The sequence below is a fragment of the Hypanus sabinus genome, chromosome 8 (genome assembly GCF_030144855.1).
Source record: "Hypanus sabinus isolate sHypSab1 chromosome 8, sHypSab1.hap1, whole genome shotgun sequence".
In the NCBI taxonomy this organism is placed as follows: Eukaryota; Metazoa; Chordata; class Chondrichthyes; order Myliobatiformes; family Dasyatidae; genus Hypanus; species Hypanus sabinus.
This window is the reverse complement of record NC_082713.1, coordinates 46494247-46506422: the sequence shown is the minus strand read 5'-3', so window position 1 is coordinate 46506422 and position 12176 is coordinate 46494247. Positions and strand designations below refer to the sequence as shown.

Here is a 12176-nt window from a genome sequence, read left to right as displayed (position 1 = left end):
TGGCTTAGTCCATCAAACCAGCCCACTCTGGCTGTCCACTGAGGAATTTTAATGAACAGAATAGTATAAGGTAAACAATCCTTCTCAGAAGCCATAAGTCTTTCAGAAGTCATAATATGGTGGAACAACAAGCCTCTCTCTCCTCTCTTATCAGTAGCAGATGTTCTGGCATGTTTTTGTTCCATTTCTTTCTCTCTCATTAGCAGCATGGCGACAGTAATGGTTTGTAATTCTCCCGGTGGGGGGGGGGGGGGACATGGGCATCTCTGCACCCTTCTGCCCAGCAGAGCTGTTCATCCTTCGTAACATGTGCAACTTGCAAAACTACTAGCTATTCTACTAAATATGCATCTTCTGGACCATTATCCCTGCAATTGCACTTTTGGAGTGTGCTTTTGAACCACCTGAACTATATGGTGTTTTTGCAGTGTCCTGAAGGAACTGGACTTTCAAGAATGTAGGTACAGCCATCACCATGGCAGCTATTGCTGGGACATACTTCAAGCTGGATTGAAGCAGATTGAAAACACTTTTGAATACATATCCTCGATGGTGAGTAGGCTAGTGCCAATGATGGAGCTGGCTGGGTTTAAACCTTGTGCATTGGTGCCTCCATACCAGAAGGCGATGCAACCAGTCATGGTACAACCATCTCAAAGGCTTGGTGGGGAGGGACCAAATGACATTTGAGATGCGTTCTCAATGTCCATTGGTACTGCCACCAATGTACACTGTGACAGCCTCTCAGATACTTTTCAAGTGTATTACTTAAGCAGGAAACATGAGTGGCTTTGATGCATTATAAGGAAACAGATTGAGTTGATGATACAATTAACAAAGCAAGATATGTTCCAATTGTATTTACTGTATATAAAGTCATAGAGTTATGGACACAAACAATAAGAAATGAGGCCCTTCAACCCAATGAGTCTGCATCAACCAGCACTGCCCATTTCACATTAATCCCACATTATCCTGTTTAGATTCTGTCCATGTTCTCTTTAACTCCAGCTAGATTCTATATGATTTGCCTGCACACTAATAGTCAATTGACCAACCATGCTGCACATCCTTGGGATGTGGTAGTAAACCAGAGCTCCCAGAGGAAAACCACATGGTCAAGGTGAGAACATACATACTCCACTCAGACCGCACGCTGAGATCAGACTTGAACCAGGTTACTAGCAGCTCTACCAGCTATGCCACTGTGGTGCCCTGTAATGCAGGAAGTATTCTTGTAAAAAAAATTCAAGCCCACTTCCTCAACTCTTTATCCAATGTATTGATGATTATATCAATGCTGCTTTCCACAAAACTCAAAATATACATGCTTTTTCCTGTAAGAACTCCACTATATTCCCCATTTTCTCTAGTTCCTACATTTTTGTTTTAATGTTGATGTGTTCCATACCAATGTTTTCAAGATGTATTTCTTTATCCTAAACTACAGCTTGATCTCCACCATATTAGCAGTGTTGTCTGCTATGTCTATATTTTTTCACTCTATAAGTGCTCCCACCTCCCCTCCATTCTCTCAGAACTAACATAGGGTTCCCTTTAAGCTTTCTGTCCACCAAACCCGACCCCGCAAGATGCCACATTCAATCACAACTTCATTCAGCAATTCAAAGGCCAATTCTTATAAAATTTATGTGGTTTTTGCCTTTCCACAGTGCTGCTGGACATACTGAGAATTCCCCATTTTAATTAGTTTTCCTTCACTCCTTATTCTTCTCTTTTTTAATTTACTGGGTAATTAGTAAACCTTCACCACCCTATCCCAGCTATAGAACCACTACATGCATCAAAGTTTCACTTGGTTCCCACCTTACCAAAGGTACTCTTTTGTTGTCAATCCTGACACTCGTTCTGTAATTTAAAGCATGCTTGTTTTTCAGCTGTGTCTCATTTTGATGAAAGATCATTGACCTAAAATGATAACCTTCTTTCTGCTTCCTGGCCTAACCTTAATCCTGACAACTGGCCTGCTGATTATGTGGAGCATTTTCTGGGCTCACCAAGGTTATTCTTGCACTCAAATGCTTTTGCAATAAACGACAGGGAAAGAAATGCAGAAAATAATTCAAGCCCATAATATATCATTAGAACACAATGTCTTCTGAATTCAAAATGAGTATTATTTATTATTTTTGTACTCAACTGGTCATGCATTGATTATTCAGAGATAAGAGAAATAATATTTAAGATCTATTGTCAAAGCAAAAACAAAGGAATTGTGAATTTAATGAGCCAAATGCTAGATACTGTACTAAAAAATGTTGAAAATTCCAAACAAAAACAAACTGCTGCAAATACTCAGCAGCCATACAGTATCTGTAGAGAAAGAAACAACCTAGGCATAATATTACTAAATAGAAAAGAATGCTTGATAGTTCCACGCAAAATACTATGCACATATCTTTACGTATGTATTTTATTTAATGAAGCAATGTAGAACTGAACATTAACATAATTTTGCACTGGTGTTGTTTGCTGAACAGTTGCATCATTTTCTGATTCAGTATAATACTTCGCTTTTGCATTGTGTAGACCTGGTGCAATTAAAGTTAAACGCGGTCTGTATCTAATCTAAGTGCCAATATAAATATTGCTCTTCAACCTGAAAACATATTACGCAGCCCCGCTGAGCAATCAGGAAGATTGACAGGTTCCGGACGAATCAGCAGTCCAGCTACGGCGGTAGTCCCACCCTAATAAAAACATAAAGTACCTGCCCACCACACCATCCTTCCCCTCGCTCTCACCAAACATGGTGGCGTAGGGTCAGCGTCTTAAAATCAGAGTCTCATCGATTTGTATTTACAATCTCATCAAATTAAGCTGTTTTAATTTATTATAAGTTATATTATAAAGAAAATAGAAAAATGCCTAATATCAAAATTTTCAGCGGTAGTTCTCACCAGGATTTATCACAGAAGATCGCCGATCGGTTGGGGTTGGAGCTTGGGAAAGTAGTCACGAAAAAATTCAGTAATCAAGAGACGTGGTGAGTACAATGAGGGAAGAGGCTGCGGTTGCTGCAAGCATGGGTGGTATAATTTTACAACCGATATTAAAGAACCGTTTATTTTTAGTGCGTGACTGGAGAACTCGTTTGTTAAAGTTGCTGTGGCCTTGTGGTCAAAGCGCGGGCACGCTGTCGCTCGCAAAGTAGGTCGGGATTTGGTGTTTTTTCCCTCCCCTCGCGCCCTAGTTCTGAGTTGGAGATCCGTCGCTTCCGACTACAACTTCCAGTAGGCCTCGACCGGCGGTAAAACCACGTTGCAACTGGCTGCTGGTTGGAAGAAAACGCGAGAAACAAGAAGGAGCTCTTATTATTATTTTTAAATTTTTCGCTGCGTAATCATACCTTTCACTTTCCTGATGCTGCCTTTTGTATTAATTGTACCTTTTAGTGCAGACTTTCTATCTCTTGAAATTGTAACCTTGGTTATACTATTGTAAATCGTGCAACCTTAGCAACGCCAGATTATCGGTTATTGCGGTGATTGTACCCAATAAGTTAACAGCACAATGCTTAATTTAAGTCTAAGGTTCAATTATTTTATTAATCAGACATATTATTGAGTTGTGTTGTTTTAGCACAATGCAGGTGCTTTCAATTCCTGAGACTGATTTCAAGCCCCTTTTCAAAGCGACGCGAGCAACTGCGGATGCTGATTTCTGGAGTAAAAGTAAGAAACACCGAAGGCAAAGGGATGGAAGAGATTTTGGGGCAAGACTGCATGAGAAATGAAAGTTCAGGGAAGATGGCAATAGTGCGAAGTGATAAGGAAGGGTGAGACAGGCTAATAGATGATGGGTGGAAACAAAAAAAGGTAGGGGGGAAAAGTAGAGACAGAAGCCAAGCGAGTTCGAGACCCAGTTTCAGATGGAAAGATTGAGGCTGAGGAGAAGCGAAGAGCGCAACAGCACGAGTTTGAGTTACGAGTAAAACAGCTCGAGGCTGAGGAAGCAGAAAGACAGAGACAGTTCAAGGGGGAGATGTGGCAGCTGGGAGGTCCAGTGTTGGACCCTGATGATTTTTATAGCTTGAAAGCTGGTTGTAATTGAAGAATTTCAGAAGTGTGTTTCGGATGATGTAAGGGCATTCCGAGATGAAAAGGATGCCGCTACAGTCTGCTAAAGTCTGCTGGGTTGGCAGACGAGGTGGTTTTAACCCACAAAGTTGAGTTTACTCTGGATGAGAGTTTCCCCGGAGAGTAGCTGGGAGGATCAGGGGAACCTGGAATTTGAAACTGAGACTGGTATTGAAAGCCTAGAAGAGGCAGCTGTCCCGTTTGCCTGTGTTCAGGTTGTTGAAGTACCTGTGGATTCACAGGGTACTGAACCTTGTGGTGAAACTCGGTTTCTGAGGTGTCTGAGTTGGTGGAAAAGGAATGCAGTCCTTTTGTGTCAGATGGACTTGGTTCAGTGAGTAAGGGGTTAACCCAGGTACCAGTGGAAATTGAAGATTCTCAGTCACTTGTGTTACAAGGTGTTCTAAAAGTTAGTGATGAGATGAAAGCTGATGAGGTGAATCTTATTGAAGATATTGGGAATAGTATTGTTCCTGGATTTTTGAATAAAGTACCTGTGAAGTCTGGATTGTTTTCAAGGCAATAGACAGTAGGTGCAGGAGTAGGCCATTTGGCCCTTCTAGCCAGCACCGCCATTTACTGTGATCATGGCTGATCACACACAGTCAGTACCCCGTTCCTTCCCTCTCACCATATCCCTTGACCCCGCTATCTATAAGAGCTCTATCTAACTCTCTCTTGAATGCATTCAGAGACTTGGCCTCCACTGCCTTCTGGGGCAGAGCATTCCACATATCCGCCACTCTCTGGGTGAAAAAGTTTTCCGCATCTCTGTTCTAAATGGCCTACCCCTTATTCTTAAACTGGGGCCTCTAGTTCTGGACTCGCCCATCAGCGGGAGCATGCTTCCTGCCTCCAGCGTGTCCAATCCCTTAATAATCTTATATGTTTCAATCAGATCCCCCCCTCATCCTTCTAAATTCCAGTGTATACAAGCCCAGTCGCTCCAATCTTTCAACATATGACAGTTCCACCATTCCGTGAATTAACCTTGTGAACTTGCGCTGCACTCCCTCAATATCAAGAATGTCCTTCCTCAAATTTGGAGACCAAAACTGCACACAATACTACAGGTTTGGTCTCAACAGGGCCCTGTACAGCTGCAGAAGGACCTCTTTACTCCTATACTCAATTCCTCTTCTTATAAAGGCCAGCATGCAATTAGATTTCTTCAATGCCTGCTGTACCTGCAAGCTTGCTTTCATTGATTGATGTACAGGACCTTTCTCTTTGCTGAGAGAAACAGCTCTCAGATGCTGAGACAGTACAGTCAGCCCTCCTTATCCGCTGATTCCGCATGCGCGGATTCAACCAACTGCAGATCGGGACAACCCAGAAGTTCTGTCTCCAGCACTCGTCGTTTGAGCATGTACAGACCATTTTTTTCTTGTCATTATTCCCTAAACAATCCAGTATAACAACTATTTACATTGCATTTATGTTGTATTAGGTATTGTAAGTAATCTAGAAATGACTTAGAAGTACAGGCAATCCCCGGGTTATGAATGAGTTCCATTCCTGAGTCCGTCTTTAAGTCGAATTTGAAGTTGAAACAGGTACATCCGGTATTATTTAGCATCAGTCAAATGTTTTTCTTAGTATATAGTACATATTTTACCTTTCTATGCATATAAAACACTTCAGAAACATATGTATTTCAATAATTAAACCACTGTGTTGCTTAGTAATAATTGTAGCTTTCATCAGGGCAAGACCTTTCAAATGATCCATTAAAATTGTTCCGATCATTGACCGACTGTAGTCTAACACTTTACCAATGACCAATGGCATTTCACCTCCTTCTGATTGCTTTATTACTTCCACCTTATTTTGAATTGCAATCGTGATTATTTTCGTGAACAGAAACACTGCAAATTCAGAGCTACACTGGGTCTTAATGACCACCACACTGAACATGTTAAATAAAGTCCGGGGTTCCGCTGAGTCCTAAAGACCACTGCACTATTTCAGGTTAAATAAGGGACTTCAGCATCTGCATTTTTTGGTATACGTGGGGGGTTCTCGGAACCAATCCCTGCGGATCAAGAGGACCGACTGTACATGCTGATTTGTTAAACTATATTTTGGAATTTAAAGATAAGCAACTTGGTGGTGAAAAAAGTTTGATGTGGAGAGACCATCGGCAGGTGATGTTATGGAAACATTCAGAACTAAAGATCTTGGAGATAAATTTAAAAGTGAAATAGAGATTATTTGTATATGCTTCTGTAATGTGCTACATGATAATCACATGTATTGCTTTATATTCTGTAATTACAGTTAAACTAAAAAATTTTCCTTCATAAAAATTTTCTTAAAAGGAAGGGGGTGTTATGTACCCTTAGGGTTCATATTTTCTGTGGACAATCACTTTAAAATGTCGGGAGAATGAGACTGACTTTTGGACACTTTGAGCTGTTACAAAGAGAGAGAGGGAGGTGTCCAAGGCAGAGACCCTGTTATTAAAAGAGACAGACAGAGACTGCTCAAAAGATTGCTGTTATGGATTCTCTACAAATTGTTTACCTTTCCACAAGGACACTGCCTGCTTACAGAGAGGAGGATGGAGCAGGTTGATGGACAGCTGGTGTCCAGCATGTGGAGATAAATGCCAGGTCCGCTGATACACAGACAGACACATGGTTTTGGACACTGAACGAGATTTATAGGAGTGAGACAGATCAACTGAGTAGCGTTACAACCTTACACTCATGTAGGATCCAACTGTGTCATTTCCTTTGCAGTTATTAGTTATTTTTTTACTGCAGTATTAACTTAGTGCTTTCTAACTAATGAGAAAATACTCATTCACATAATGAAAGGACAAAGAAGCTTCCAGAATTATACTTTGTATAGTCATTAAGTGTTATACTTATGCCCATTTAAAATACAAGCAGATAATTATTAAACTGCAAAGGAAATGACAAACAGTTGGATCCTACATGAGTGTAAGATTGTAACGCTACTCAGTTGATCTGTCTCACTCCTATAAATCTGCTCATTGCCATCTGCGATCTTGCGAACAAGAGTTGCATTATCGACAAATTTATAGATGATGTTTGAGCTGTACTAGCTGCACATTTATGGATATAGAGAGAGCAAAGCAGTGGGCTGGGCACACATTGAGGTGCACCAGTGTTGATTGTCAGCAAGAAGATATTACCAATCTGCGCTGACTGTCGTCTCAATGAAGAAGTCAGGAAGGAGGTACAGAGGCCTAGGTTTTGAAGCTTATTGACTTGATTAACAATGATGCTGTTGAATGCTTAGCCGTAATCAATAAACAGCAGCCTTAAATAGGTATTGTTGTTGTCCAGATGTCCAAGACTGAGTGGGGAGCCAGTGAGATTGCATCTGCTGTAGATCTATTGTGGCAGCAGGCAAATTGCAGCAGGTTATGACCAACCTCTCAAAGCATATCAGCACAGTAGATGTGAGTGTAACTGGCTGATAGCTGTTGAGGCAGCTCTTGGCACTGGTATGATTGATGCCCTATTGAAGCAGGTGGGAACTTCCAACTGCAGCAGTGAAAGATTGAAGATGTCCTTGAACTCTCCCACTGGTTGATTGGCACAGGTTTTCAGTGCCCTAGCAGTTACACCTTCATGAAGGATGTCCTGACGTTGGCTCTTGAGACAGATCACTGGGTCGCTAGAAGCTGCAGGGATTCGCACAGGTGTCATTTTATTCTGCCTTTCAAAGCATGCATAAGTGGAATTGAGCTCATCTGAGTGAAACATCTCAGCCATTTATCGTACTAGGTTTCGTTGGAAATAATGGCTGCAAACACTGCTAGAGCTGATGTGCATCCAGTTCCATCTCAATATTCAATCAGAATTGTCTTTTCACTCTTAAAATATCCCTCCATAGATAATACCTGGACTTTTTGTTGAGTTCTGGATCAGCAGTATTGAATGCCACACATCTTGCCCCCAGCAAATTGAATTTCCTGGTTTATTCACAATTTCTGGTTTGGGTATGTCTGGTGTGTTCTTGATTGCACAGACTCATGCACACAGATCTTTAAATAAAAATGCCACAGTTGTCACTTCATAGAGTTAAAGATGAATCCCTGAATATCGTCCAGTCCACCGATTCGAAGCAGTCCTGCGAGTGCTCCTCCACTTCCCTTAACCATTTGTGGTGGTGTCCTCACTCTCTGCCTGTACACTGGAAGAAGTACTTCCAGGTGATCAGACTTGCCAAAAGTCCAGGCGTTCGGTGACATGTTAAGCATTTTTGATGGTGTAACAGTAGTCAAGTGTGCTGGTTCCACAGGTGATACGGTGATTGATCAGAGACTTTTTCAGGCTGGCTTGGTTGAAATCCCATGTGGTAATCAGGAAAGCATCAGGGTGTGCTGCTTCATGACTGCTCACCACAATGTTCATCTCCTCCAGTGTCTGTGAAGTTGGCCAATGGTAGAATGTACACTGCAACCAGGATTATGGCAGAACACCCCGGCAGATAAAATGGACGTTACTTGACAGATGTTCCAGGCTGGGGGAGCAGGACTGTGATAGAACTGCCCCATCTGTGCATCACAATGAGGTTAATCATGAAGCAGACTGTGCCCCCTCTGCCTTTAGGAGACTGCCGTCCTGTCCATGTGGTTGATGATAAAGCCCTCGGGCTGCAGCACTGTATCTCGAATGCTGGTGAATCATATCTCTGATGCAAAGTACACAAGAGTCCCTGATGATCCTCCGCTACTGCAATCTTGCTCTGAGATCTTCATTTTTATTTTCCAGAGACTACATTAGCAAGCAGGATGTTAAGTTTTGGTCTCGGCCCTGTGTTACTCTTGCTTGCAGCCGAGCATGGAATAATATGTTGGTTTATTGTTGAGTAATTGCGCATAAAAGCGGCTATCTTGCCTCAGTTGCATAGTGCCACACTGAGACTGCAGATCTATGGTGAAGATGAGTTTTTCTTGTGATTTGATGGAGTATAGCAAATGTTCACCTGATTGATTCTTGGAATGTGAGTTTGTCAGAACGGTGATTAACCAAACAAGGCTGATTATCTTTTGAATCGAGAAGTATGTGGGTCAGTCTCAAGTTCAAAGTAAATTTACGATTGAAGTACATATGTCACCATGGGTACTTTATTGATCCCAAAGGAAATCACATTGTCACAGTAGCATTACAAGTGCACAATATAAATGTTAGAAGAGATGCAGAAAGAATAAAAATAGTTACCTCAGTCGTAACAAGAGAGGGTCATCACTTCCCCAGCTATAGGTTGACTCATTATAGAGGGTGAGAAACATCTGGAACTGCCTGGATTTTCCATGGGTCCTTTGTTCTACCAAGGCTCCAGTGTATCCAGTTTGACTCCTATAATAGAGCCAGCCTTTCTAATCAGTTTTTTGAGCCTATTGGCATTCTCTGTGATGCTGTTACCCCAGCACACCACTGCATGGAAGATTGTACTGGCAACAAGAAGACTGTTAGAATATGTGAAGGAGAGGCTGCAAACTCCAAAGGGGCTCAATCTCCTCAGTAGAAGCAGTTCTGGCCCTCCTTGTACATGTTCACTGTGTTGGTGCCCCACTCAAGTCTGTCATCCTTTGTAGGTCCTCATCACATCCACGTCCTCACCATCAATAGGAACAGGGAGTAATGCAGGCTTCGTCTTCCAAAAGTCCATCACCATCTCTTTTGTCTTACTAATGCTGAGCTGCAGATGATTCAGCTTGTATCATCCTCCTGTCCTTCCTTTAAGCACATAACTATTGCTGCGTCAGAGAATTTCTGCAGGTGACATGACTCAGTGTTGCATCTGAAGACTAAACTAGACCAGGATTCATTTTCTTGATGTCATTGACAGTAAATAGAAACAAAAGAATCAATGAGAAACCACATACAAGAGATAGACAAACAACCAATGTGCAAAAGACGACAAACTGCAAATACAAAAAGAAAATAAATGAGAACTAAGTATCATGAGCACATGTTGTAGACTCCTTAAATGTGAGTTAATAGGTTGTGTAATTAGTTCAGTGTGGGGTGAATGAAGTTATCCCTCTGGTACAAGAACCTGATGGTTGAAAAGAAGTCAAACACGAGGAAATCTGCCGATGCTGGAAATATTCGTCCTGACGAAAGGTCTCATCTCGAAACGTCAACAGCGCTTCTCTCTATAGATACTGCCTGGCCTGCTGCGTTCCACCAGCATTTTGTGGTATGTTGGTTGAAAGGAAGTAATTGTTCCTGAACTTGGTGCTGTGGGGCTTAAGGTTCCTGTACCTCCAGAAAGCATAGCCTGGATGGTGGGTGTCCTTGATGATGGATGCTGCATTGTGACAGTGCTCCATGTGGATGTGCTGAATGGTGGGGAGAGTTTTACCATTGATGGACTCAGCTGCATCGACTACTATTTGTAGTATTTTTTCAATCAAAGGCATTGGTGTTCACAAACCAGGCAGCGATGCAACAGGTCAATATTCTTTCCACCTCACATCTACAGAATTTTGTCAAAGTTTTAGATAATGTGACAAATTTCGGCATACTTCTAAGGAAGCATAAGCACTGCAGTATCTTCTTTGTAAAGGAAGTTATGTACTGGACCCAGGACAGATCCTCTTAAAATTATAGTGCCAAGGAATATTAAAGTTGCTGGCACTCCACTTTTGATCCCCTGATGAGGACTGGCTCCATGGACCTCTGGTTTCATCCTCCTGTAGTCTATAATCAGCTCCTGCTGGTATTGAGAGAAGGAGGGAGAGAGCGAGATGGTTGTTGTTGTGGTACCATTCAGCCAGATCAAAATAAATAAATATGCGTATTGATTTGTCACCATCTTAGATTCTGCCCACAACAGCGATATCGTCAGCAAACTTGAAAATTACATTGGAGGTATATTTAGCCTCACAGTCCTGTATAAAATGAGTAGAGCAGGGGGCCAAGTACACAGCCTTGTGGTACAATTATGCTGATGGAGATTGGAGTAGATGCCATCCAAGCTGACGGGTCTACAAATGAGGAAATTGAGGATCTAATTGCACAAGAAGGTATTGAGGCCTGGGTTATGGAGCTTATTGATCAGTTTTGAGAGGATGATGTTATTGAATGCAGAGCTGTAGTCAGTAAAGAGCATCCTGATATATGCGTCTTCACTGTTCAGATGTTCCAAAGCTGACTGGAGAGGCATTGAATTGGCATCTGATGTTGATCAGCTGTGACAGTAGGTAAACTGGGGCGAATCCAAGTGGCTCCTCAGGCAGGCGTTGAGATACTTCATCACCATGCTCTCATGAACAAAAGAAAGTATTTAAATGGCAGAATGGATTAGTGATGAAATGTAAAAAAAACAGATGGGTCTAGAAAAGGCACAAATGATGCCAAAGGCATTAAATCTCCGTCTCCATCCTATTCTAGCTTCTGTGTCCCTATATTGTTCTAAGAAAGAATCCTTTAATGAGCCATCTAAAGCCATCCAGGTTAAAGAACAGTGTCAAGTTCCAAGGACTGAGGAGCAGCTTCTGATAAGGAATTTCCTGTTCCTGTTGCATCCCCTCCCACACCTAGTTCAGTTTTACTTGTCTCATTGCTGCTCTTTTGAACATACATTTTTCACAATCATTCAAATAAAGATTTTGCCTTTTGTTAACCACCTTCCTGCTTACTCGTAAAAGCTATTATGTTGCTAACTTTCGGCAGTATTGACAACCTGAAATGATGGCTTCTTTCTTAAATTGATAGGTTCTGAGTAAAACTGACAAAACAAAGTACCTAGATTGACACCATTGGTGACCAGCAAAAAACTGCAATTATAGGAATGTGGTGTTCCTGCCTCTTGATCGTGGATTCTCACAAACAGATTTGTAGTTATTTGTCGCACGGTATGTATATTTTAGGTGCGGTCCAGACCTTTGCAAGTTAGCATAATACCGTTCAATTTTTCAGTGGTCTCTTTTTGAAACATTCATTTAAATAGCAGGGATTTTTGTTACATTTTTATTTTAAATCAGATTACTTGTCAATAGTGCCACTGGTTCTCCATCGATCCTTTAACTGTTCATCTCACTCCAATTCACAAAGTATTTTCCTCAGATATTTCTGGCTCATGTAG

General features: G+C 41.6%; 1 protein-coding gene across 1 annotated transcript in view; it reads left to right on the top strand.

The window, feature by feature from the left end:
* The first annotated feature begins 2739 nt into the window (after positions 1–2739).
* Positions 2740–12176, top strand: part of LOC132398108 (ribose-phosphate pyrophosphokinase 1) — a 58208-nt gene continuing 48771 nt past the window's right edge. Inside the window, exon 1 of the mRNA XM_059977081.1 lies at positions 2740–3007. Coding sequence (XP_059833064.1) covers positions 2886–3007 — 122 coding nt within the window. The 5' untranslated portion in view covers positions 2740–2885. The remainder of the gene's footprint in view (positions 3008–12176) is intronic.